The sequence below is a fragment of the Lepisosteus platostomus genome, chromosome 6 (assembly GCF_059453375.1).
Source record: "Lepisosteus platostomus isolate fLepPlt1 chromosome 6, fLepPlt1.hap1, whole genome shotgun sequence".
NCBI lineage: Eukaryota > Metazoa > Chordata > Actinopteri > Semionotiformes > Lepisosteidae > Lepisosteus > Lepisosteus platostomus.
The window spans coordinates 6,040,539-6,067,709 of NC_142616.1; the positions used below are offsets into that span (position 1 = coordinate 6,040,539).

Genomic DNA, 27,171 nt, shown 5'->3' on the forward strand with positions numbered 1-27,171 from the left:
ATTACCCGAAACCACTAGGCGCTACAGTGTATCTCGGAAACAACAGCAGAAAAACGCTACTTTCAACGACACAAACGTAGCACTAACGAATGAGATATATTTCATCGTTGGTGCTGTCTGTAGGGGGGGTCAATCTCAAGGAGATGCGTTTTTAAAATGTTATGCCGACTCACACTCTGTCCGTATTAGCAATACAACTGGACGGATATTTTCTGGTTAAATGTTCCCGTTATGAACACACTTCTCACCTTGAACAAGACTCTCCTGTAATAAACTTGTTGTCACCTGCCTTCGCTTTCAACCTTCATGTCTAATATCGGCTCGTGAGAATGTATTGTCATACGGAGGTGTTTGATGGCGTTTCAATTTGCTCAGGTCATCAACACAGCGGGATCTTCGAACACAGTGAAAGTTACCGCGATCTGCATCACAGCTATAATATTAATATTATGAAGAATCATTGTGAAATTCAAACACATCACATTGCCGTTGGATCAACGGCATTTCATCGCGATTTTATAAGTTTAATTACAAGACGTAGTAATGAAATTTACTGTTCCGCATTGCTCTAAAGCTTTATCTTTGTCAAGGTTATAATTTTATTGTTTAAGTTTAGACTGATGACGCCAGAAGACGGGCAGTCAAGCTGTGTCACGTGATTTCACTCTCAACACCGCGTCCGAAACCTTAGCGCGTGAGAATGTTCTGGACTTCCTTACCTGCTCCTGATTGGCCCACAGCACAGCGCGCGCCTCACCGTGCGTGTGTATAAACCCCAGCGGCAGGAGAGGTAGTTATTCCTGCTCTTGAATTGTTTTTGTATGAAAAAATGTGGAGAGGAGTGGGTGTGATGGATTTGCTTTTGCCTGGGTTGTTAGCATGGCTCTGTGTTACAGTGGCCCAAGCCCAGCTTGAGGATCATGATGCTGTTTTTGATGAAGAGGAAGGTTATGATGGTTTTGAGCCAAATGTGGGTAGTCCTGTATTCCGGGAGACCCCACCAGATGGATATGATGGTTATTCTGCTGGAGAGGTGAGAGGGGTACTAAATGGGGAAGAGCAGGACTTGATGGAAATGGGCTCTGATGCTGAGGGGGAAGAGCTGGATAAGGACTCGAGTGCTGATGTGCAGAGAGATGTGGCAGCAGTGACAACTGGTCCCTCTGAAGCAGATCCTCCTTCATCTGACCCTGGTAGGGAGTTTCTTCAAATCTGTGGACTGAATACAACTGCGTGGTAGTCAACTAGTTCTGCTGTATTTTCTCTCAAAGGAAGGCTGGATGCATCGTTATGACCAGTGGAATATCTACATGACTGCTTTGCTCCTATTTCCTTTTGAGTAGGTTACAGCAGAAATTCCTTGTGAAGGGATTTTAGTAATCTAGAGTGACATGTGTTCTTGTAGCTCTTCACAGAATCAAGTAAAGGCTTATTCCATGCTGAGAATAGAGAACACTGTTTTGGCTGTGGAGCCTTCACCTGAAGAAGGCTCCAAAGCTGGAACTGTTTTTCTTCTCTTTTCAGCATGGAATAAACCTTTGCTGATGCAGCTACCAACTTGAAGGTCTTGTACCCAGTAACACTTCTTGCTGTCCTCTCTTCCCTCCCAGAGTCTCAGGGTGACCCCGAGCAGCAGCAATCCCACAGCCGCCCCCTGCTGTCCTGTGGCAAGAGCAGCATGATGCTCAAGTTCTCTGTGAGGAGGTTCAGCCGAGTCTACCTGCTGAAGGGTGAGGTTCTACCCTGCCTGTACTTGCAATACGCCTCCAGAACATTCTGCTGGTCTTTGAACATCACCAGCAGAGGACTTAATACTTCTGTGACTATCCCTCCTAATTCTATGAGGTCTACAGTGCCTCCAAATGTGCTTTTTGCTCTATGGGTTGTATGTCATGCAGTGGGTTACTTGCTCCATAGGGGGAGGGTGTGAAATACAAATGGAGAATAACCTCAACTTCATGATGGTTTGAGCTGTACCCTCACTAAATGGGTACATCTGTGCATGAGGTGCTTGAAACCAGACCACGTACCAGGGAGATGAGCTCTGCTAGGTTAGACCAATACTAATGCTTATGTTTCTTTTTTTTTGTGAGGACATGAGGAGTATACCTTTGACAATTCTCCAGTTTATGATCTTTGAAATGTAACCATGCGAAAACCTGTGTGCATTCCAGATCAGTTAGATTAAGAGAAGAGCAGGCAAGTGTGGAGGACCAGAATTGGGGGCATGATGCAGTAGATGTCCCTTGCAAAAGGAAGATCTGTGCTTTCTTGATTTCTGGTGCTGTACAGCGCTGCTGTGAAAGAGCACTTGCCTGTAAGCCTCTAACACCTCACCCTTGCCTTCCTCCAGGCAAAATGGCTCCTCTCTCGGTCAACAGCCTCCCAAAGCACTGTGGGCACAAGGTGTGGACCACCAGGAGCTGGCTGGTGCTGGTGGCTTCCTACAAAGGGTGTTACATCAGGACCTGGGTAAGGGCAGGCTTTGGGCTTGGACTGGCTGGGAACTTGTGAGCAGTAGTGCCTTCATCAGTCCAAACAGCTCTACATCAGTGCTCTTAACCTGCAACCCTGTTCCCCACCACAGAGGAAGAACCAGCAGCAACACTACTCCCTGACCGTGAGATACTATGACAAACAGCAGAGGAAATGGGTGACTGGCACTGTGTCCTGCCATGTTCCAGTTGTCCCTCCACCCCCACCTCCCAGAGGCCTGACCATCTCCTGCAGTGAGGTGTGCATGACTGTGACCCTGCCTGCTGGTCCCCTGGAGGAGATCAAGGTTCAGAGTGAGTGACTGGGGAAGGGCTTTTACTGCTGGTCCCTGGTAATGCAGGAGGCTTTTACCTAGCCACTAATGGAACAGGGAGCTTGATGTGGTGTTTTGAGCAGTTCCAGGGTTCTCTAAATGTGCCTTGACACTGTGGATTATAGCATTACCCTGTCCTGATAGCTATTTGGAGATGCACCTTGAAATGATATGGCTGCCTCTATCCAGTGTGCTGTAATCTATTGCTGATTTTGCTTTTTGCACCTGCAATATATAAAATCCTGCCAAAGGAAAATTGGACTCCTGTGTACCCTGTGCAGGTTCTTCTGGCGGCTTGGTGTCTGTGCTGGACACTCCATCCTGTGGATACTCTGTGACTGCAGGGCGGCACCTGAACACCCTGACCATCCTGTACACTGGCTGCCATGTTCGGCTTGTGGTGAGGCTGAGCTTGGGCTTTGTTTCTTGAGTATTAGACATGCCTTCCATTTCCAATTCTAAAACATTCCTGAAAGTAAAACCTTGTCTAAACAAATGAGTATTGGTAGGATTGTAAGCCTGTGGTCTACAAGAAGTTGGTTCAGATCAGTGTTAATCTGGCCTGTCAAGTCCCCAAGAGTCAGACTAAATTAGAGGGCAACTAGAAAGTGACTGTTAAGCTAAATATGCACTGATCTTCTTACATGACTAAACAGTAAGGCAAGTTTTAGTCATACTAGTGAAGTAGCTGAGCTTTTATAGCTGTTAAGCACAAACCTCTGTGTAATCCCCAGCAAGGGCAAATCAATTGCAAGATGAACCCTTTGCTGCATGGATCTTCCTACTCTCTTTTGGTACACATGTATGGAATTTTGTCAAGTTACCTTATTATAAATTTGAGGCTCCTATCAATACAGAGTTTGCTAATAACTGTAGAATGACTGCTTGAGTTGCTTAAACCTATTAAAACTGGGCAGGTAACATCTGCATTCTTCACCTCAGTGGTCCAATAGTTTTTCTGACCAATAACGATCCCTTTTGACACTCCCATAGCTGAAGTGTTAATGACTTTGTGCTCTTAACAGTGACAGGCCTGAGCTTCAGGCGTCACAGCTCTTTAAGCTCATGTTATTAAGAAATGGGGGGAATGCCAGCATGTGCTGAAAAATGTTGGTGCCATGATCCTATTTCTCGCATAGCTTCACACCCAGCCACAAGTATGTTGCCCTCTTTTCTAATGGTTATTTCATGCTGTGTGCACTCTACTTCTCCGAGCACTTTGTCCTGGTTCTTCATTTTGAGAAGATGAACAAAAACTGCGTCTTGATGGTGCCGTTGGAAAGCTGAAATGTTTAACATGCCACATGTTCTGCCAGTATTCTTTAAGCATAGCTTCTTGACTGCAGATCAGTGCAAGACGCTTGTTTATTCTTGCTTAGTCTTCTGGTTAACTTGAACACAAGCAACAGTGCATGAAATGAATGTTTTAATACAAGTCTCTGCATGCCGTGACTCAACAAGCACTTCAGTATCTTACAGGAGCCTTTCCTGCTTGGCTTGTCCTATATAAAGTACTGCCAGACTCCAGATTGCTTTCTTCCTGCTGAAAGCATGGAGCACCACGAGCATGGCTTCCTTCCGTGCTTCTTAATTTTGGGGAAAATACGAAGGTGTTCTAGTTCTTAATTACTAGTGTAGATGCCGAGCTAGGTACCCATCAATTAAGCAACCATAAGAACTCATGGCGTGAGGTGTGGAACAGACTGGCTGGAATTGTTTCTTGCAGCCAGCCTGCTATCTGTCAGACAAGAAGTAAATGTATTGTCGCACGAAGTTCACCATTCACACATTTCAGTAGGAGTTCTAGATGGAATGACCTGTTAGATGAGTCTGGGATCACTCCGAGATGCAATTTATTCTTGTTCATGCCCATTGAGGACTATTTTTGGGAGTATTTAGTCTTTAAAATAGGATGGGTGGAGGGTGAATCAAGACTGCAGATCATTCACCTTCAGGATGTTGGTTGAAATCTTGGCTGTAAACATGCCTTCTACTGTTCTACAGAACAGCTCTCCTGAAGGTTCCTGGATACATTCAGATCTGCCGCTTGCCAACCCCACTTCCAGAGATTGCCATCGCAACTTCATCTGTCTGATCCTTTTATTTTTTTTGCAGGACCAGCACTACACTGTGAAGGTGGTGTACCATCCCAATGATAGCCCAAGAGGGGAGACTGTGGTGTCCTGTCCCTATCGCCCCTACAAACCAAGGGAGGGTGAGTGCATAGGTTTGAGAGCTGGTAACTGGCTCCACAACTGTGCTGATGGATCCAATTTGGTCTCCCCAGGATGTCAACTACCCAGGAGCCATCGGGTGGCCTGCGGTCCAGGGAGGATTTCTCCAGCCCACTGCGTGGCCAAGGGATGCTGTGTGGACCCAAAAACATCCTCTTGCTACTATCCACTGGAGGGTAGGGCTCTCCTTACTGATCCAGTCCCAGGCACCTTCCTGACTAGAATAATGAAGATCCTGACATGTTCCTCTCTCCCCAGAGTGCACTGCTGACAAGCACTTTGTCTTTGCTGTCCCTCGGACCATCTCTGTACCCCCTGTGGATCCTGCCAGCCTGGTGATTGCTGGCAACGCATCCTGCACCCCTGTCATCTGTACCCCAGAATTTGCCATCTTCAAATTCCCTGTCACTGGCTGTGGGACCCATGCTTTTGTGAGTACACTGATCCCTTTAAAATCAGTTCTCCTAATCCTCTATAGAGGAGTGTCTAATTCCTTTATTAGAAGTAGGAGCAACCTGCTCAAGAGGCAGTTGATGGTTACTGACCTTGCTCTCTGCTCAGGTGGTAGGAGAGACAACCATCTACTTGGCTGAGGTGGAGACACGGGCGAGACGCAATATGCAGAACTATGGAGTCATTACCAGGGATAGCCCCTTCAGGTGAGCAGGGTTTTGATCATGGAGATATGTGCTGGCCAGCTTACCACATGGAGGAATATGGCTTGCCTCCTGCTCTCCAGGCTGCTGGTGGAGTGCCGCTATGCTGAAGGGAACCTGGCCAGCACAGGCTACCTGGTGAAGAGCCCTTACCTGCCTTCTGCTGTCCTGTCCCAGGGAGTGTTTGGGGTGCAGCTCCGGATTGCTACAGGTGAGAGCAGTTCATAATCAAATGGCTCCTCTCAAGAGGAGTGTGCAATGCAACATGGCTTGAGGGGTAAGAGAAATGACTGGCTATGCTAGCCTCCACAATGCCATGGCTTTATGATCTGGCCACAGCATACAGCTCCACCCATCCCTTCTCCATCTTCCTCTAGACGAGAGCTACTCCAGGTTCTTCCCTCAGTACCACCGGCCCCTCCGGCTCCTGCTGGGGAACCCAGTCTACCTGGAGGTGCGACTGCTGAATGCTCCAGACCCCAACCTGGTGCTGCTGGTACACTACTGCGTTGCCTACCCCCGCTCTGGCCAGGCTGTCTGGGTGCTGCTCTATGATGGGTGAGGGGCTCCTGCTTGTGCAGCTCTAACCCTGGGCTGGTCAGTGGGTGGCAGGCAGGGTTCTGATCTTGGTGCCTCTCTCCAGCTGCCCCAACCCTCTGGACTACGGCCACACGTCCACCCTGCACATCCACTCCAAGCTGCCTCTGCCCAAGCACCACCGCCGCTTCCACATCCAGACCTTCCAGTTCCTGGACAGCACCTCCTACTCCTACATCAATGAGGAGGTGAGGCTTTTTGTGGTTGCAGACTCTGTAGTTCCATGTGAAATATCTATGGCAACTTGATCTGCAAGCCCTAATTTTAAAATCCCTCTTCCAGATCTACTTCATGTGCTCCACAGAGCTGTGCCTACCGTCTGAGCGGCAGTGTGTGGAGGGCTGCTTTGATGGCCGCAGTGAGTCTCTATTTAAGCTCTACTCCGTGTGTTCCTTCTGTCCATGCGCATCTGATGCTTTGCGATAGTTTTTGTACCTCAGGAGCCCACTATCTGATCTTCTCTTGCAGAAATCCCAGTGCTGGAGAACCCTGATGCTGACAGGCGCTGTGTCAGGACCCCCTGCCCAGGAAAGGATGAGGGCCCTAAGGACTGAGGGGTAGGTGTGGGGTACCAGTGTTGCTAAATTCCTATGGGACCCCTTTGCATGGAGGCTTTTTTTTTTTTCAGGACATCCAAGGCCTGATTCCTTTCTGTCATTTTTCTCCCATTGTATGTATCTCCAGAAAATCCTGTTTTTCCTGCCCATAATGGGGTTTCAACCACTTTTTCAGGTTCTTGCCTGCTGCTTCAGGGACCAGCAACCTGTGTCTGAAGAGATGGTTCTGTTGGAAGTTGGTCCTAATAAAGGTGTTGAAAGTGATTCTGTGTCCTGTGTGCTTTAACTGGAGTGTGGGGTGGTGGGGCTCTTGGGCAAGTAACATGGTTGCAGTTATCCATGGTCATGTTACCAACCTGTAAGGGTCTAATGGTGTCCTTTGCCACTGAATTGTAGTTCCTGCTGGACTGGGTCTCGCTGTTGGGCAACAGATTACTGCCACCTCTGGCAGTCTGCTTCCATCATGAATTGTCAACCTGACTTGGATGTTGTGGAGGAGGTTATAATTCACTTGAGTAATAGGTTTTGCTTTTTTTTTTTGTATTTACTGTATGCAGTGTTACTTTCTCAAGCTTCACATCAGCTGAGGTTTGAGACCAATTGCATTAGAGAATGTTTGTGAAGCTCTACTCCATTGAGTGGGTTGCAGGCAGTGCAACCATTTCAAACAGTGATGCCTCTCTCCATCCAGATCTCATACCTGCACCTAAATGTGATGGTTTGGCCAGAAGTATTCAAGGGTCCTGGAGCTGTTCTTGTACCTAGGGCATTTAAAATATGCTGCTGTAGAGATGGGTGCAGTTGTGCTATTAGTAGGCATGAAAAGCTTCCATGTTCAGAAGTTTCATTGCCATTTGGAATTGGTCTAGTTAAAGACACTCTTGGGTGAGTGAGATATTCAAAGCCCTACTGTCTAAGAATGTTAATGGGCTTTGCTACCACAGAATAGTGACAGCAGCAGTCTTGTCATTGGCATTTGTGGAAACCCTCTAGTGGGTGGGTTGTAGGACTTTCTGGAAGTTAGATTAGCACAAATGGTACTCCTCTTGATGGCAGTTTCAAATAAGTGCAGGACAATATGTTCCAATGAACTTCAGATGGATCCTTTTTAAAAGTGGCTTCTCTTGTCACTTCACTATAGTAAAAACCAAGCAAAGGAGGCAACAGAATGCCAGAAATGGTGGGGGAAGAAAAGGGGTTTGCAATAGAGTAGGAGAATAAAATGGCAGACGCAGAACCAGGTTCATAAAAACCCCTCTAAAGAATGTTTGGATCACTTCCACAAGCATTCTGCACATACAGTTTTGTTCCCTGTGAATGTAGGCACCCTGGTGAGCCAAGAGTTGTAGTAATCAATTTCAAAGAGGATGAAAATGGTGACTAACCTGTAGCTACTGTTAGGGGTAAACATAGGGGATAGTCTGATATTTGAGGAGGAAGGAGGATGATTTTACAATATTTGCACATCTAGGTGCCTGGATCTAATATGAGTGGCAGGTGCAGTGTCCTCCACAGACAGGGATACTGCACTGGCTTCACAGAGTTAATGGGAGGAGCCCAGAAGCAAGACTTCAGCCCTGTTGCGGTTAAAAGGACATTTTTGTCCTTAACACTTGCTTTCATATAGAAAAGTGTCTATGTATTGTCAGCTCTCTGGTGCTATTATTCTACAAATGTCTAGATTATTCTATCATACAATGCTAAAATACCCACAGACACCAGTGAAACAGTCAATAAATCAATATTTACACATGGACATGTGCCATTTTCTAATCTCAATCCTTGCTCAGCTATGTTTATTTTCCCACACCTGCTGTATGCAATACCAATGAACCCGATCTCCACTGAAAACACCAAAGTCATCGGTTTCTCCTTGGGTTCTTTTTAAATTAGTATGCAAATCAAGGGCCATTTAAAGATTCGTGTTTCAAGCAACGTATTTTTAAAAAGTTAGGATTAGTAACTTCCTGTATCACAAGACCATTGTTTTCATACATTTAATTGTATTCGGCATATGTATTTAGCCATACCAAGGGGTGAACTGATAAGGTCCCATGACACCTAGCTCGGCACTCACACACCCCTCAAACAGCACAAGCTTCCTCCTGGAAAGATACTGGGCAAACCCGATTCTGACAGGGACAGTAGAAACCCCCCTGAAAGGGATAGGCTAAGGAGGGGGATAAAAAGACCTGAGACAGAACAGAGGGGGCTCCCGATTCCTACTGGACCCTGGAGACGACACAGGCAGCACAAGGGAAGCTGCAGAGTGCGAGACCACGGAGGTGCTGTGCAGAGACGTCTAATACCTGGAGGCAAGGAACTACTGGTTCAGTAACTGGCAACCACGGGAGACATTGGCATTGGAGCAGAGGTACTGGACAGAGACTTAACACCTGAAGACAAGGAACAAGGAAACTAGCACAGCTAGCCGATTCAAACTGAGGGGAATGTAATACAGCCCGCAGAGGATTTCTACTGTTACCTGAACGGAGACGGGGCAATACCCCTCTCCTTCAAGTGGGCCATCAGAGACTACAGATACTAAGTAGAAACGTTTGAGTAGCTCTCTTCAGTATATTACAGGGAAGACTGCTGCCCCTCTGTATTCGTTATGACCCTGGGAAGGAATTGTTGCTTCTGCGAATGCTGTTTTCATTGTGTTTTTGGGTGATAGTGAATGTGAATGTATTGTAGTTAGACAATAAAAAGGGCACTTATACAATACTAATGCTTGTCGCTGGTCTGTGTGTGCATTGGTGATTCTGGGAGATAAACAGAACCTGTGGTAATGTAGAGGGGCCCTAGCACCCCGTTTGTATTGCTAGGTGGCGTAGTCGTACACGAGGCAGGAATATTCCTCGCCCAAAGGGTTCACCTTACTTATCTATTATTATGTAACCTTATTTTGTCACTTGAATCTTGTGATTTTCAGCCCCGGTGAGCTGGCAGAAAAGACATTTCATTGCCAGCAACTAATGGTGCACGGTGTATTGTGGATTTGATAAATAAACTTTCATTGATTGATTAAACAAAAAGAAAAAATCGTACATGTGAAAAAGAATCAGGATTTTTTAAAGGGGGCACTGTGCACCAAGTTAACCCAGGTAGTTCGTAATTTGACTGCAAAACAACATTGGAAACTCTACCGTCTCACATGCAGACCAGGGGAATCTTGGACAGTCTTTTTATTTTCAGATAAAGCAACCGAACATAGACTGTATCTACATGGAAGTTTAAAGGTACCAACACACTCGGTACCTTTAATTACTCGATGTGTTGAAATCAATTGCATTTTGTGCAACTTGAGTTCGGTGGGTGGACGTTTTGCATTTGAAAATAGCGCCTCCCTTTTCGAAGTATGATGCAAATACAGAAAGATCACGACCATCAGATCTTTCAATTGTGATCTTTGATAAGTTGACCCCAGTGGCAGGGAGTTGAAATGATTCCTGACATTTTCTGCATCTCCACGAAGACCTCTTTGAAAGCTTAATTTGTCGAGAACGTTATAATGATCGTTACACACGCTAGTGAAACTTGAACAATATGGTTACAGTTGTGACTATAGATTACAATTGCAATTCGCGAGAAGAATCTTTCACCGAAACAGATTGCATCCGTTGGTTTCATCACATCAAGTAGTTAAAAGTACCGAGTGTGTTGGTACCTTTAAACTGGCTTGTACTCAGTCACGTGATTGCACGACCAAACAAGGCGCTACAGTGTATCTCGGAATCGACAGCAGCAAAACGCTACTTTCAACAGCACCAACCGGCACAAACGTAGCACTAACGAATGAGATGGGTTTCTTCGTTTGTGCTGTCTGTAGTGGGAGTCAACCTCAAGGAGATGCGTTTTTAAAAAGTTATGCCGACTCTGTCCGTATTAGCAATACAACTGGACGGAAATGAACTGGTTAAATGTTCCCGTTATGAACACACTTCTCACCTTGAACAAGACTCTCGTAGTAAACTTGTTGTCACCTGCCTTCGCTTTCAACCTTCATGTCTAATATCGGCTCGTGAGAATGTATTGTCATACGGAGGTGTTTGCTGGCGTTTCAATTTGCTCAGGTCATCAACACAGCGGGATCTTCGAACACAGTGAAAGTTACCGCGATCTGCATCACAGCTATAATATTAATATTGTGAAGAATCATTGTGAAATTCAAACACATCACAGTGCCATTGGATCAACGGCATTTCATCGCGATTTTATAAGTTTGTTTACAAGATGTATTAATGAGATTTACTGTTCCTCATTGCTGTAAATCTTTAAATTTCTCAAGGTTATATTTTTATTGTTTAAGTTTAGACTGATGACGCCAGAAGACGGGCAGTCAAGCTGTGTCACGTGATTTCACTCTCAACACCGCGTCCGAAACCTCAGCGCGTGAGAATGTTCTGGACTTCCTTACCTGCTCCTGATTGGCCCACAGGACAGCGCGCGCCTCACCGTGCGTGTGTATAAACCCCAGCGGCAGGAGAGGTAGTTATTCCTGCTCTTGAAGTGTTTTTGTATGAAAAAATGTGGAGAGGAGTGGGTGTGATGGATTTCCTTTTGCCTGGGTTGTTAGCATGGCTCTGTGTTACAGTGGCCCAAGCCCAGCTTGAGGGTCATGATGCTGTTTTTGATGAAGAGGAAGGTTATGATGGTTTTGAGCCAAATGTGGGTAGTCCTGTATTCCGGGAGACCCCACCAGATGGATATGATGGTTCCTCTGCTGGAGAGGTGAGAGGGGTACTAAATGGGGATGAGCAGGACTTGATGGAAATGGGCTCTGATGCTGAGGGGGAAGAGCTGGATAAGGACTCGAGTGCTGATGTGCAGAGAGATGTGGCAGCAGTGACAACTGGTCCCTCTGAAGCAGATCCTCCTTCATCTGACCCTGGTAGGGAGTTTCTTCAAATCTGTGGGCTGAATACAAGTGCATGGTAGTAAAGTAGCTCTGCTGTATTTCCTCTAAAGAAGTCTGGAATGCATAGGAATGGTCATGACCAGTGGAATATCTCCATGAGTGCTTTGCATATGGCTGCTCCCACTTTCCTTTAAGTGGGTTACAGTAGGAATTCCTTCAGAGTGAAGTGTGTTCTTGTAGCTCTTCACAGGAACAAGTAACTGCTTATTCAAGGCTGAAAAGAGCCTTCACCCGAAGATAGTTCCAGCTGTGGAACTGTTTTTCTTCTCTTCAGCATGGAATAAACCTTTGCTGCTGCAGCTACCAACTTGAAGGTCTTGTACCCAGTAACACTTCTTGCTGTCCTCTTCCCTCCCAGAGTCTCAGGGTGACCCCGAGCAGCAGCAATCCCACAGCCGCCCCCTGCTGTCCTGTGGCAAGAGCAGCATGATGCTCAAGTTCTCTGTGAGGAGGTTCAGCCAAGTCTACCTGCTGAAGGGTGAGGTTCTGCCCTGCCTGTACTTGCACTAGCCCTATACATGGACAGGTTGTGCCATCCTCTGTTCAGGAGGTCAAAACCTGTTCATGCGCCATTTGAGCTGTAAAACAAAGGATTTTGCTGCAGTGGTATCCCCAAAAGTAGCAGGACAGCCTCTCTAAACAATTGTCCCTGTACCTCAGTGGGTAGATACACCTCCAGAATATTTTGCTGATCTTTGAAGATCACCCTCCCATTGGGATGGGTAGGGAAATACAAGCTGGGGGCTAAATACTTCTGTGACTATCCCTCCTAATTCTGAGGTCTACAGTGCCTCCAAATGTGCTTTTTGCTCCATGGATTATGTCATGCAGTGGGTTACTTGCTCCTTGCTCCATAGTTCTAATTATGCATGTTAGATCTTAAACATGGGGTTGGGTGTAGAATACAAGTTGGGAGAATAACCTCAACCTCATGGTAGTTTGAGCTGTAGCCTCACTAAATGGGTACACCTGTGCTTGAAACCAGACCCTTTACCAGGGAGATGTTCTGCTAGGTTAGAACAATACGAATGCTTGTGTATCAGATTTTTTTTTTTTAATGAAGATATGAGGAGTGTACCTTTGTGACAATTCTCCAGTTTATAATGTTTCAAATGTAACCAAAGAGAACCTGCATGCATTCCAGATCAGTACCTTTTTGATCAATTCCATTGAGAGAAGACCAGGTAAATGTGGAGGAATTAGGGGCATGATGCTGTGGATGTCCCTTGCAAAGGGAAGATCTTTGTGGTGCTCTACAGAGCTGCTGTGAAAGAGCACTTACCTGTAAGCCTCTAACACTCCACCTTCTCCCAGGCAAAATGGCTCCTCTCTCGGTCACCCGTCTCCCAAAGCACTGTGGGCACAAGGTGTGGACCACCAGGAGCTGGCTGGTGCTGGTGGCTTCCTACAAAGGGTGTTACATCAGGACCTGGGTAAGGGCAGGCTTTGGGCTTGGACTGGCTGGGAAATTGTGAGCAGTAGTGCCTTAGTCAGTCCAAACAGCTCTACATCAGTGCTTTTAACCTGCAACCCTGTTCCCCACCACAGAGGAAGAACCAGCGGCAACACTACTCCCTGACCGTGAGATACTATGACAAACAGCAGAGGAAATGGGTGACTGGCACGGTGTCCTGCCATGTTCCAGTTGTCCCTCCACCCCCACCTCCCAGAGGCCTGACCATCTCCTGCAGTGAGGTGTGCATGACTGTGACCCTGCCTGCTGGCCCCCTGGAGGAGATCAAGGTTCAGAGTGAGTGACTGGGGAAGGGCTTTTACTGCTGGTCCCTGGTAATGCAGGAGGCTTTTACCTAGCCACTAATGGAACAGGGAGCTTGATGTGGCGTTATGAGCAGTTCCAGGGTTCTCTAACTGTGCCTTGACATTGTGGATTATAGCATTACCCTGTCCTGATAGCTATTTGGAGATGCACCTTGAAATGATATGGCTGCCTCTATCCAGTGTGCTGTAATCTATTGCTGGTTTTGCTTTTTGCACCTGCAATATATAAAATCCTGCCAAAGGGAAATTGGACTCCTGTGTACCCTGTGCAGGTTCATCTGGCAGCCTGGTGTCTGTGCTGGACACTCCATCCTGTGGATACTCTGTGACTGCAGGGCGGCACCTGAACACCCTGACCATCCTGTACACTGGCTGCCATGTCCGGCTTGTGGTGAGGCTGAGCTTGGGCTTTGTTTCCTGAGTATTAGACATGCCTTCCATTTCCAATTCTACAACATGGCTGAAAGGAAGACCTTGTCTAAACAAATGAGTATTGGTAGGATTGTAAGCCAGTGGTCTACAAGAAGTTGGTTCAGATCAGTGTTAATCTGGCCTGTCAAGTCCCCAAGAGTCAGACTAAATTAGAGGGCAACTAGAAAGTGACTGTTAAGATAAATATGCACTCATCTTCTTAGATGACGCTTGTTAATTCTTGCTTAGTCTTCTGGTTAACTTGAACACAAGCAACAGTGCATAAAATGGATGTTGTAATACAAGTCTCTGCATGCTGTGACTCAACAAGCACTTCAGTATCTTACAGGAGCCTTTCCTGCTTGGCTTGTCCTATATAAAGTACTGCCAGACTCCAGATTGCTTTCTTCCTGCTGAAAGCATGGAGCACCACGAGCATGGCTTCCTTCCGTGCCTCTTCATTTTGTAAATGCGAAGGTGTTCTAGTTCTTAACTACTAGTGTAGATGCCGAGCTAGGTACCCATCAATTAAGCAACCATAAGAACTCATGGCGTGAGGTGTGGAACAGACTGGCTGGAATTGTTTAGCTTGCAGCCAGCCTGCTATCTGTCAGACAAGAAGTAAATGTATTGTCGCATGAAGTTCACCATTCACACATTTCAGTAGGAGTTCTAGATGGAATGACCTGTTGGATGAGTCTGGGTTCACTCAAAGATGCAATTTACTCTTGGTCATGCCCATTGTGGGCTATTTTTGGGAGTATTTAGTCTTTAAAATAGGATGGGTGGAGGGTGAATCAAGACTGCAGATCATTCACCTTCAGGATGTTGGTTGAAATCTTGGCTGTAAACATGCCTTCTACTGTTCTACAGAACAGCTCTCCTGAAGGTTCCTGGATACATTCAGATCTGCCGCTTGCCAACCCCACTTCCAGAGATTGCCATCGCATCTTCATCTGTCTGATCCTTTATTTTTTTGCAGGACCAGCACTACACTGTGAAGGTGGTGTACCATCCCAGTGATGGCCCAAGAGGGGAGATTGTGGTGTCCTGTCCCTATCGCCCCTACAAACCAAGGGAGGGTGAGTGTATAGGTTGGAGAGCTGGTAACTGGCTCCACAACTGTGTTGATGGATCAAATCTGGTCTCCCCAGGATGTCAACTACCCAGGAGCCATCGGGTGGCCTGCGGTCCAGGGAGGATTTCTCCAGCCCACTGCGTGGCCAAGGGATGCTGTGTGGACCCAGAAACATCCTCTTGCTACTATCCACTGGAGGGTAAGGCTCTCCTTACTGATCAGTCCCAGGCACCTTCCTGACCAGAATAATGAAGATCCTGACATGCTCTTCTCTCCCCAGAGTGCACTGCTGACAAGCACTTTGTCTTTGCTGTCCCTCGGACCATCTCTGTACCCCCTGTGGATCCTGCCAGCCTGGTGATTGCTGGCAACGCATCCTGCACCCCTGTCATCTGTACCCCAGAATTTGCCATCTTCAAATTCCCTGTCACTGGCTGTGGGACCCATACTTTTGTGAGTACACTGATCCCTTTAAAATCAGTTCTCCTAATCCTCTATATAGGGGCATAGAACTCCTTTATTAGAAGTAGGAGCGACCCGCTCAAGAGGCAGTTGATGGTTACTGACCTTGCTCTCTGCTCAGGTGGTAGGAGAGACAACCATCTACTTGGCTGAGGTGGAGACACGGGCGAGACGCAATATGCAGAGCTATGGAGTCATTACCAGGGACAGCCCCTTCAGGTGAGCAGGATTTTGATCTAGATCTATTGTGCTGGCCAGCTTACCACATGGAGGAATATGGCTTTCCTACTGTTTCCCCTCCTCCTGCTCTCCAGGCTGCTGGTGGAGTGCCGCTATGCTGAAGGGAACCTGGCCAGCACAGGCTACCTGGTGAAGAGCCCCTACCTGCCCTCTGCTGTCCTGTCCCACGGAGTGTTTGGGGTGCAGCTCCGGATTGCTACAGGTGAGAGGTTGATTATTGAACGGCTCCTCACGAGAGGAGTATTCAATGCGACATGGCTTGAGGGGTAAGAAATGACTGTTCCAGAGTGGAACATTTCTGACGAGACTCCATTATGCAGTAGAGTTCTGGTCCGGCTGCAGTATACAGCTCTACCCATCCCTTCTCCATCTTCTAGACGAGAGCTACTCCAGGTTCTTCCCTCAGTACCACCGGCCCCTCCGGCTCCTGCTGGGGAACCCAGTCTACCTGGAGGTGCGACTGCTGAACGCTCCAGACCCCAACCTGGTGCTGCTGGTGCACTACTGCGTTGCCTACCCCCGCTCTGGCCAGGCTGTCTGGGTGCTGCTCTATGATGGGTGAGGGGCTTGTGCAGCTTTAACCCTGGGCTGGTCAGTGGGTGGCAGGCAGGGTCCTGATCTTGGTGCCTCTCTCTCCAGCTGCCCCAACCCTCTGGACTACGGCCACACATCCACCCTGCACATCCACTCCAAGCTGCCTCTGCCCAAGCACCACCGCCGCTTCCACATCCAGACCTTCCAGTTCCTGGACAGCACCTCCTACTCCTACATCAATGAGGAGGTGAGGCTTTTTGTGGTTGCAGACTCTGTAGTTCCATGTGAAATATCTATGGCAACTTGATATGCAAGCCCTAATTTTAAAATCCCTCTTCCAGATCTACTTCATGTGCTCCACAGAGCTGTGCCTACCATCTGAGCGGCAGTGTGTGGAGGGCTGCTTTGATGGCCGCAGTGAGTCTCCATTTAAGCTCTTCTCCGTGTGTTCCTTCTGTCCATGCACATCTGATGCTTTGCAATAGTATCTTTACCTTGGGAGCCCACTATCTGATCTTCTCTTGCAGAAATCCCAGTGCTGGAGAACCCAGATGCTGACAGGCGCTGTGTCGGGACCCCCTGCCCAGGAAAGAATGAGGGCCGCAGGGACTGAGGGGTAGGTTGGGAGCGGGAGGGTACTAGTTTTGTTAAATTCCTATGATGCCCCCTTCCCCCCCAGGCTTTGAAGTCCTGCTTCCTTTCTGTAACTTCTCTCCTGGTAGTGTCTCAAAGTCCTGTGCTTCTCCTGCACTTAAGGGGGCTTCAACCACTTTTTCAGGTTCCTGCCTGCTGCTTCAGGGACCAGCAACCTGTGTCTGAAGAGCTGGTTCTGTTGGAGGAAGTCAGTCCTAATAAAGATGTTGAAAGTGATTCTGTGTCCTGTATGCCTTAAATGGAGGGGGGGTAGTTGGGCTCTTGAGCAAGTAAAATGGGTGCAATTATCCATACTCATGTTGGGTTACCAACCTGTAAGGGTCTAATGGTGTCCTTTCCTGCTGCATTGTAGTTCCTGCAGGACAGACTCTCGCTATTGGTCATATACTTGTATGACAAGTATTGTCATACAAATGACAAAGGTCAGGTGTCTGTGAAGCAGGAGTCTTCAGAATTTCATATGCATATGGAAGTCTGGCTTGCACCCACCAGACAAGAGAGTCCTTTATACCTTAAAACAAACCAGTTACTATGATGCATTCCAAACAAATGATAACATGGCAACACAAGCCAATCATATTGAAGTTGCAGACTAGACAACAGTTCTTTTTCATGTTCTGGGCCTACAGCCAACTCACCCCATACATGTCCTTTATCTGACTGAGCACAATTGTGGTTTTGGGGCACAAAGCAAACTTCAAGCCACTAGACTTCATACAGTAGTTTGCAAAAAAAATGAAAAACTAAAATCTCACTTCCCAGGTGTCTCTTATCTCTTCAATATTGTTCCTTTTCTCCAGCTTCACATCAGCTGAGGTTTTAGACCAATTGCATTAGAGAATGTTTGTGGAGCTCTACTCCATTGAGTGGGTTGTAGGCAGTGCAACCATTTCACATGGTGATGCCTCTCTTCATCCAGACCTCATTCCTGCACCTAAATGTGATGATTCAGCCAGGAGTACTCAAGGGGACTGGAGCAGTTCTTAAATGCCAAAGGCATTAAAAAAACAAAGCTGCCATATACATTTTTCAGGCCTAGTACTACTCCATGTTCAATTCCCAATGGCAAATGAAATAGTGCCAGTCTAAAGCTCTTTGCTGGTGAGTGACAGATACTCAAAGCCCTACTCTCTAAGAAGATATTAATTGGCTTTTCTACCACAAAATACAGCAGTGATGGCAGCACTTCTGTGTAGTTGGCATTTTCAAATCCCTCCAGTGGGAGGGATGATAGTCCTTTTGGTGGCAGTTTCACTTAAGTGCAGGGCAAAATGCCTCTATTGAACTTGAGATGAAACCTTTAAAAGTAGCTTCTCAAACCACTTTACAGTAGTAAAAACCCAAACAAAGGAGGCAACTGAATCACAGAAATGAAAAAAGGGGATTGCAATAGAGTAGGACAATAAAACAGTGGACACAGAACCAGTCCCCTAAAAACCCTTCTAAAGAATGTTTTGATCACTTCCACAAGCCCTGGTCCTGATACTGGCTGCTGAGTTCTGCACGTACCCATTTTGTTCCCTGTGAATGTAGGCACCCTGGTGAGCCAGGAGTTGTAGTAATCAATTTCAAAGAGGATGAAAATGGTGACTAACTTGTAGCTACTGTTAGGGGTAAACATAGGGGATAGTCCTCTATTTGAGGAGGAAGAAGGATGATTTTACAGTATTTGCACATCTAGGTGCCTGGATCTAATATGAGTGGCAGGTGCAGTGTCCTCCACAGACAGGGATACTGCACTGGCTTCACAGAGTTAATGGGAGGAGCCCAGAAGCAAGACTTCAGTCCTGTTGCAGTTAAAAGGACATTTTTGTACTTAACACTTGCATTCATATAGAAAAGTGTCTAATTATGTATTGTCAGCTCTCTGGTGCTATTATTCTACAAATGTCTAGATTATTATTCTGTCATACAATGCTAAAATACCCACAGACACCAGTGAAACGGTCAATAAATCAATATTTACACATGGATATGTTGTGCCATTTTCTAATCTCAGTCCTTGCTCAGCTATTTGTATTTTCCTCCTTATTAGCCTCGTCACCTAGTGTATGAAATACTGATGAACCCGACCACTGAAAACGGTTCTTATAAGCTCCGTGAATTTGCCTCGCCCCCCCCCCCCACACACACACACATCCCACAGACAGTACAAACGATGTAACCCTCCTCATTCCTTTGTGCTACGTTTGTGCCGTTTAAAGTAGCGCTTGTGCTGATGTCGTTTCCGAGATATACAGTAGTAACCCCGTCTGCCGACTTCAAGCGCTCTGTTACTGGAGCGAGTATTGGAATTCTGGCATTTTGTTTGTTTGTCCTGGTAGGGGGCGGTGGTGTTTTTTGCACTTAATTCCAGTATCCTCTGTGCGTTTGAGTGAAGAGGAAAATTACATTTGTCACCAACATCATACCCTAAGTCAGAAGAGTTGCGGATGTGGCCTTAAAAGGCGAATATTAGCAAGCGACTGCATGTTCTTACAAATTGGCTTTAACTAGCACGTCTTCGTAGCTGTGTCCTTTTTTAAAAAAATTGAAGAAGTGATCGATTTCTCATTGTGTCCTTTTTAAATGAGTATGCAAATCAAGGGCCGTTTAAAGATTCGTCTTTCAGCTACGTGTTTTAAAATAAATTAGGATTAGTAACTTCCTGTATCACAAGACCATTACATTTCATAGAATCGGCATACTGCACTACTTGGACATAATGTATTGCATACACCCTGGACACATTGCAGCTCTATATTGAGCTCTGTCTGAGTTTATTTTATTCCATTTCTATTGCACTATAATCTATTATTATATAACCTTATTTTGTCACTTTAATTTTGTGATTTCCAGCTCGCAGGAAAAAAAAAACATTTCATTGTCCGCACCTACTGCTTCACGTTGTATTGTTGTGGATTTGATTAATAAACTCTGATTGATTGATTACGCAAAAAGAAAAAAATCTTAAATGTGAAAAAGAATCAGGACTTTTTAAAGGGGGCACTATGCACCAAGTTAAGCCAGGGAGTTCAGATTTTGACTGCAAAACAATCTGGAATCTGGAAAGTATTTTTATTTTCAGATAAAAATACCGAACACAGACTGTATCTAAATGATGTTTAAAGGTACCAACACACTCGGTACTTTTAATAACTTGATGTGATTAAATCAACGGGTTTGCTTTTCGTGCAATTTGAGTTCGGTGGGGTGGATGTTTTGCATTTGAAAAGAGCGCCTCCTTTTTCGAAGTTGCATACATTTCAGCTCTCTGCCACTGGGCTCAACTTATCAACGATCACAATTAAAAGATCCGATGGTCGTGATCTTTCTGTATTTGCGTCATACTTCAAAAAAGGAGGCGCTCTTTTCTGAAAATAAAAATAAAAATACTTTCCAGATTCCAGATTGTTTTGCAGAAAGACCACGAAATGATTTCTAATAGATTTCTAATAGATTGTCTGCATCTCCACGCATCTCCACGAAGACCTGTCTGAAAGCTTCATTTGTCGAGAACGTTATAGTGATCGTTACACATGCTAGTGAAACTATATGAAAAATATGGTTACAGTTGTGACTATAGATTACAATTGTAATTCGCGAGAAGAAGCTTTCACCGAAACAAATTGCACCCGTTGGTTTCATCACATCAAGTAGTTAAAAGTAGCGAGTGTGTTGGTACCTTTAAACTGGCTTGTACGCAGTCACGTGATTACCCGAAACCACTAGGCACTACAGTGTATCTCTGAAACAACAGCGGAAAAACGCTACTTTCAACGACACAAACGTAGCACTAACGAATGAGATATATTTCATCGTTGGTGCTGTCTGTAGGGGGGGTCAATCTCAAGGAGATGCGTTTTTAAAAAGTTATGCCGACTCACACTCTGTCCGTATTAGCAATACAACTGGACGGAAATAAACTGGTTAAATGTTCCCGTTATGAACACACTTCTCACCTTGAACAAGACTCCCGTAGTAAACTTGTTGTCACCTGCCTTCGCTTTCAACCTTCATGTCTAATATCGGCTCGTGAGAATGTATTGTCATACGGAGGTGTTTGCTGGCGTTTCAATTTGCTCAGGTCATCAACACAGCGGGATCTTCGAACACAGTGAAAGTTACCGCGATCTGCATCACAGCTATAATATTAATATTATGAAGAATCATTGTGAAATTCAAACACATCACAGTGCAATTGGATCAACGGCATTTCATCGCGATTTTATAAGTTTATTTACAAGATGTATTAATGAGATTTACTGTTCCTCATTGCTGTAAATCTTTAAATTTCTCAAGGTTATATTTTTATTGTTTAAGTTTAGACTGATGACGCCAGAAGACGGGCAGTCAAGCTGTGTCACGTGATTTCACTCTCAACACCGCGTCCGAAACCTCAGCGCGTGAGAATGTTCTGGACTTCCTTACCTGCTCCTGATTGGCCCACAGGACAGCGCGCGCCTCACTGTGCGTGTCTATAAACCCCAGCGGCAGGAGAGGTAGTTATTCCTGCTCTTGAAGTGTTTTTGTATGAAAAAATGTGGAGAGGAGTGGGTGTGATGGATTTGCTTTTGCCTGGGTTGTTAGCATGGCTCTGTGTTATAGTGGCCCAAGCCCAGCTTGAGGATCATGATGCTGTTTTTGATGAACAGGAAGGTTATGATGGCTTTGAGCCAAATGTGGGTAGTCCTGTATTCCGGGAGACCCCACCAGATGGATATGATGGTTATTCTGCTGGAGAGGTGAGAGGGGTAAATGGGGAAGAGCAGGATTTGATGGAGATGGGCTCTGATGCTGAGGGGGAAGAGCTGGATAAGGACTCGAGTGCTGATGTGCAGAGAGATGTGGCAGCAGTGACAACTGGTCCCTCTGAAGCAGATCCTCCTTCATCTGACCCTGGTAGGGAGTTTCTTCAAATCTATGGACTGAATAAAACTGCGTGGTAGTCAACTAGTTCTGCTGTATTTTCTCTCAAAGGAAGGCTGGATGCATCGTTATGACCAGTGGAATATCTACATGACTGCTTTGCTCCTATTTCCTTTTGAGTAGGTTACAGCAGAAATTCCTTGTGAAGGGATTTTAGTAATCTAGAGTGACATGTGTTCTTGTAGCTCTTCACAGAATCAAGTAAAGACTTATTCCATGCTGAGAATAGAGAACACTGTTTTGGCTGTGGAGCCTTCACCTGAAGGAAGCTCCACACTTGGAACTGTTTTCCTTTTTTAGGCATGGAAGAAACCTTTACTTGTTCCTTTGCTGATGCAGCTACCAATGTGAAGGTTTTTTGCCCAGTAACATCTCTCCTCTCCTCCCTCCCAGAGTCTCAGGGTGACCCCGAGCAGCAGCAATCCCACAGCCGCCCCCTGCTGTCCTGTGGCAAGAGCAGCATGATGCTCAAGTTCTCTGTGAGGAGGTTCAGCCGAGTCTACCTGCTGAAGGGTGAGGTTCTGCCCTGCCTGTACTTGCACTAGCCCTATACACAGACAGGTTCTCCATCCTCTGTTTTTGAGCTCAAAACCTGTTCATGTGCCATCTGAGCTGTAAACCAAAGGATTGTGCTGAAATTGTATCCCCAAAAGTAGCTGGACAGCTTCTCTAAGTAATTGTCCCTGTACCTCAATGGGTAGATAAACCCCCAGAACATTCTGCTTGTCTTTGAACATCATATCATTTCATGGGAATAGATAGGGGGATCTTGTTCCATACAATGTATGGGGTAAATACTTCTGTGACGACCTCTCTTAATTCTATGGAGTTGAAAGTGCCTCCAAATGAATGTGCTTTTTTTGCTCAATGGATTGTATCTCACTAAATGGGTATGTCTGTGCACAAGATGCTTGAAACCACATTTACCAGGGGGATGTACTCTGCTAGGTAAGAACAATACTAATGTTTGTATCTGATTCTTCTTTTTTTATGAAGACGCAGGGTGTGTACCATTGTGCTAAGCCTCCAGTTTCTATTGTAACCAAAGAGAACCTGCATGCATTCCAGTTCAGTACCCTTTGAATTAAATTGAGAGAAGAGCAGGCAAGTGTGGAGGACCAGAATTAGGGGCATGATGCAGTGGATGTCCCTAGAAAGGGGGGAGATCTGTGTTCTTGCTTTGTGGTGCTGTACAGAGCTGCTGTGAAAGGCCACTTATGTGTAAGCCTCTAACACTCCACCTTCTCCCAGGCAAAATGGCTCCTCTCTCGGTCACCAGTCTCCCAAAGCACTGTGGGCACAAGGTGTGGACCACCAGGAGCTGGCTGGTGCTGGTGGCTTCCTACAAAGGGTGTTACATCAGGACCTGGGTAAGGGCAGGCTTTGGGCTTGGACTGGCTGGGAACTTGTGAGCAGTAGTGCCTTCATCAGTCCAAACAGCTCTACATCAGTGCTTTTAACCTGCAACCCTGTTCCCCACCACAGAGGAAGAACCAGCGGCAACACTACTCCCTGACCGTGAGATACTATGACAAACAGCAGAGGAAATGGGTGACTGGCACTGTGTCCTGCCATGTTCCAGTTGTCCCTCCACCCCCACCTCCCAGAGGCCTGACCATCTCCTGCAGTGAGGTGTGCATGACTGTGACCCTGCCTGCTGGCCCCCTGGAGGAGATCAAGGTTCAGAGTGAGTGACTGGGGAAGGGCTTTTACTGCTGGTCTCTGGTAATGCAGGAGGCTTTTACCTAGCCACTAATGGAACAGGGAGCTTGATGTGGTGTTTTGAGCAGTTCCAGGGTTCTCTAAATGTGCCTTGACACTGTGGATTATAGCATTACCCTGTCCTGATAGCTATTTGGAAATGCACCTTGAAATGATATGGCTGCCTCTATCCAGTGTGCTGTAATCTATTGCTGATTTTGCTTTTTGCACCTGCAATATATAAAATCCTGCCAAAGGGAAATTGGACTCCTGTGTACCCTGTGCAGGTTCTTCTGGCGGCTTGGTGTCTGTGCTGGACACTCCATCCTGTGGATACTCTGTGACTGCAGGGCGGCACCTGAACACCCTGACCATCCTGTACACTGGCTGCCATGTTCGGCTTGTGGTGAGGCTGATCTTGGGCTTTGTATTTCCTGAGTATTATATAGGCTTCTCATCTTGTTAAAAACCAGCTGCTCTAATTACTAATTACTACAGTATATACACCCATCTACTTCAGGTACCAATCAATTAAGAATTTGTAACCTGAGGTGTGGAACAGACTGGCTGGAAGTGCGTACACGTACAGCGAGCTTGCATCTGTCAGACATGAAGTAAATGTGTGAACGTTGAACTTCATATGACTATTTATTTCAGTAGGAGTTTTAGATGGAATGACCTGTCTAAATGTGTGGATTCATTCCAAGATGCAACTTACTCTTGGTTATGCTTATTGTGGAATATTTGAGAGATCCTATAAAATAGGATGTGGGGTCGGGGGGGTAAATTAACACTGTGGATCACTCACCTTCAGGATGTGGGTTGAAAACCTGGCTGTAAACATGCCTTCCACTGTTCTACAGAATAGCCCTTCTGGTAGTTCCTGGGTACTTTCAGATCTGGAAATGGGGGTTAGCCATCTGCACACAACACCAGCACAACTGCATATGTCTTATTCTCTTTTCTTTTCCCTTGCAGGATCTTCACTACACTGTGAAGGTGGTGTACATTCCCAATGGTGGCCCAAGAAGGGAGGTGGTGGTGTCCTGCCCTTATCATCCCTACAAACCAAGGGAGGGTGAGTGTATAGGTTTGAGAGTTGGTAACTGGCTCCACAACTATGCTGATGGATCCAATTTGGTCTTCCCAGGATGTCAACTACCCAAGGGCCATCGGGTGCCCTGTGGTCCAGGGAGGATTTCTCCAGCCCACTGCCTGGCCAAGGGATGCTGTGTGGACCCAGAAACATCCTCTTGCTACTATCCACTGGAGGGTAGGGCTCTCCTTACTGACCCAGTCCCAGACACCTTCCTGACCAGGATAATGAAGATCCTGACATGCTCTTCTCTCCCCAGAGTGCACTGCCGACAAGCACTTTGTCTTTGCTGTCCCTCGGACCATCTCTGTACCCCCTGTGGATCCTGCCAGCCTGGTGATTGCTGGCAACACATCCTGCACCCCCGTCATCTGTACCCCAGAATTTGCCATCTTCAAATTCCCTGTCACTGGCTGTGGGACCCATGCTTTTGTGAGTACACTGATCCCATTAAAATCAGTTCTCCCAATTGTCTGTATAGGGGTATAGAATTCCTTTATTGGAAGTAAGAGGGACCTGCTCAAGAGGCAGTTTTTGGTTACTGACCTTGCTCTCGGCTCAGGTGGTAGGAGAGACCACCATCTACTTGGCTGAGGTGGAGACACGGGCAAGACGCAATATGCAGAGCTATGGAGTCATTACCAGGGACAGCCCCTTCAGGTGAGCAGGGTTTTTATCATCGAGATCTATTGTGCTGGCCAGCTTACCACATGGAGGAATATGGCTTGCCTCCTGCTCTGCAGGCTGTTGGTGGAGTGCCGCTATGCTGAGGGGAACCTGGCCAGCACAGGCTACCTGGTGAAGAGCCCCTACCTGCCCTCTGCTGTCCTGTCGCAGGGAGTATTTGGGGTGCAGCTCCGGATTGCTACAGGTGAGAGCAGTTCATAATCGAACAGCTCCTCTCAAGAGGGGAGTGTACAATGCAACATGGCTTGAGGGGTAAGAGGAAATGACTGGCTATGCTTGCCTCCACAATGTTATGGCTTTATGATCTGGCCACAGCATACAGCTCTACCCATCCCTTCTCCATCTTCCTCTAGACGAGAGCTACTCCAGGTTCTTCCCTCAGTACCACAGGCCCCTCCGGCTCCTGCTGGGGAACCCAGTCTACCTGGAGGTGCGACTGCTGAACGCTCCAGACCCCAACCTGGTGCTGCTGGTGCACTACTGCGTTGCCTACCCGCGCTCTGGCCAGGCTGTCTGGGTGCTGCTCTATGATGGGTGAGGGGCTCCTGCTTGTGCAGCTCTAACCCTGGGCTGGTCAGTGGGTGGCAGGCAGGGTCCTGATCTTGGTGCCTCTCTCTCCAGCTGCCCCAACCCTCTGGACTACGGCCACACATCCACCCTGCACATCCACTCCACGCTGCCTCTGCCCAAGCACCACCGCCGCTTCCACATCCAGACCTTCCAGTTCCTGGACAGCACCTCCTACTCCTACATCAATGAGGAGGTGAGGCTTTTTGCAGTTGTAGACTCTATAGATCCATGTAAAACAACCATGACAACTTCGCATGTAATCCCTCTTCCAGATCTACTTCATGTGCTCCACAGAGCTGTGCCTACCGTCTGAGCGGCAGTGTGTGGAGGGCTGCTTTGATGGCCGCAGTGAGTCTCCATTTAAGCTCTTCTCCGTGTGTTCCTTCTGTCCATGCACATCTGATGCTTTGCAATAGTATCTTTACCTCGGGAGCCCACTATCTGATCTTCTCTTGCAGAAATCCCAGTGCTGGAGAACCCAGATGCTGACAGGCGCTGTGTCAGGACCCCCTGCCCAGGAAAGGATGAGGGCCCTAAGGACTGAGGGGTAGGTTTTGTGAGTTACCAGGGTCGCTAAATTCCCCTTTACATGGAGTTTTTTTTTTTTTTTTTGGTGGGTCTTCCAACATCTGATTTGTCATTTCTCTGTATGCATCTCCAGAAAATCCCATGTTTTTCATGCCCATAATGGGGCTTCAACTACTTTTTCAGGTTCTTGCCTGCTGCTTCAGGGACCAGCAACCTGTGTCTGAAGAGATGGTTTTGTTGGAGGAAGTCAGTCCTAATAAAGATGTTGAAAGTGGTTCTGTGTCCTGTGTACCCTTACTGGAGTGTGGGGTGGTGGGGCTCTTGGGCAAGTTAAATGGGTGCAGTTATCCATGGTTATGTTACCAACCTGTAAGGGTCTAATGGTGTGCTTTGCCACTGAATTGTAGTTTCTGCAGGACTGGGTCTTGCTGTTGGTCAATGGAGGTTACTGCCATTGTCTCTGCCAGTCTGCTTCCATCATGGAGTGTCAACCTGACTTGGATGTTGTGGAGGGGGTTATAATTCACTTGAGTAATAGGCTTTGCTATTTTTTTGGTATTTACTGTATGCAGTGTTGCTTTCTCAAGCTTCACATCAGCTGAGGTTTTAGACCAATTGCATAAGTGAATGTTTGTGGAGTGGGTTTTAGGCAGTGTAACCATTTCAGATGGTGCTGCATCTCTCCATCCAGATCTCATTCCTGCACCTTACTCTGATGGTATGGCCAGAAGTACTCAAGGATCCTGGAG

At 46.6% G+C, this 27,171-nt stretch overlaps 3 protein-coding genes across 4 annotated transcripts; all 3 read left to right on the top strand.

Moving 5' to 3' along the window:
• Window positions 1-788: 788 nt before the first annotated feature.
• Window positions 789-7,117, top strand: LOC148659764 (zona pellucida sperm-binding protein 4-like). Of its 2 annotated transcripts, none has more exons than XM_088633922.1 (15): window positions 789-1,193; window positions 1,611-1,730; window positions 2,354-2,472; window positions 2,588-2,789; window positions 3,091-3,209; window positions 4,925-5,024; window positions 5,097-5,219; window positions 5,302-5,474; window positions 5,605-5,702; window positions 5,783-5,910; window positions 6,077-6,257; window positions 6,343-6,484; window positions 6,579-6,654; window positions 6,765-6,853; window positions 6,925-7,117. In XM_088633922.1, the coding sequence occupies exons 1-14, from the start codon at window positions 830-832 to the stop codon at window positions 6,848-6,850; spliced, it is 2,031 nt and encodes a 676-aa protein (XP_088490048.1). In that variant the 5' UTR covers window positions 789-829; the 3' UTR covers window positions 6,851-6,853; window positions 6,925-7,117. The 2 variants fall into 2 exon arrangements, with proteins under 2 accessions (XP_088490048.1, XP_088490046.1); XM_088633920.1 differs by having other exon boundaries at window positions 7,029-7,117.
• Window positions 7,118-11,337: 4,220 nt separating this feature from the next.
• Window positions 11,338-17,148, top strand: LOC148659765 (zona pellucida sperm-binding protein 4-like). The gene is made up of 15 exons (XM_088633923.1): window positions 11,338-11,747; window positions 12,133-12,252; window positions 13,089-13,207; window positions 13,323-13,524; window positions 13,826-13,944; window positions 14,947-15,046; window positions 15,119-15,241; window positions 15,323-15,495; window positions 15,626-15,723; window positions 15,819-15,946; window positions 16,122-16,302; window positions 16,384-16,525; window positions 16,620-16,695; window positions 16,806-16,894; window positions 17,057-17,148. The coding sequence occupies exons 1-14, from the start codon at window positions 11,384-11,386 to the stop codon at window positions 16,889-16,891; spliced, it is 2,031 nt and encodes a 676-aa protein (XP_088490049.1). The 5' UTR covers window positions 11,338-11,383; the 3' UTR covers window positions 16,892-16,894; window positions 17,057-17,148.
• Window positions 17,149-21,437: 4,289 nt separating this feature from the next.
• Window positions 21,438-26,696, top strand: LOC148659766 (zona pellucida sperm-binding protein 4-like). Its single transcript, XM_088633924.1, has 15 exons — window positions 21,438-21,813; window positions 22,234-22,353; window positions 23,092-23,210; window positions 23,326-23,527; window positions 23,829-23,947; window positions 24,520-24,619; window positions 24,692-24,814; window positions 24,897-25,069; window positions 25,200-25,297; window positions 25,381-25,508; window positions 25,678-25,858; window positions 25,946-26,087; window positions 26,167-26,242; window positions 26,353-26,441; window positions 26,606-26,696. Exons 1-14 carry the CDS (start codon window positions 21,453-21,455, stop codon window positions 26,436-26,438), a joined length of 2,028 nt encoding a protein of 675 aa, XP_088490050.1. The 5' UTR covers window positions 21,438-21,452; the 3' UTR covers window positions 26,439-26,441; window positions 26,606-26,696.
• Window positions 26,697-27,171: the final 475 nt, after the last annotated feature.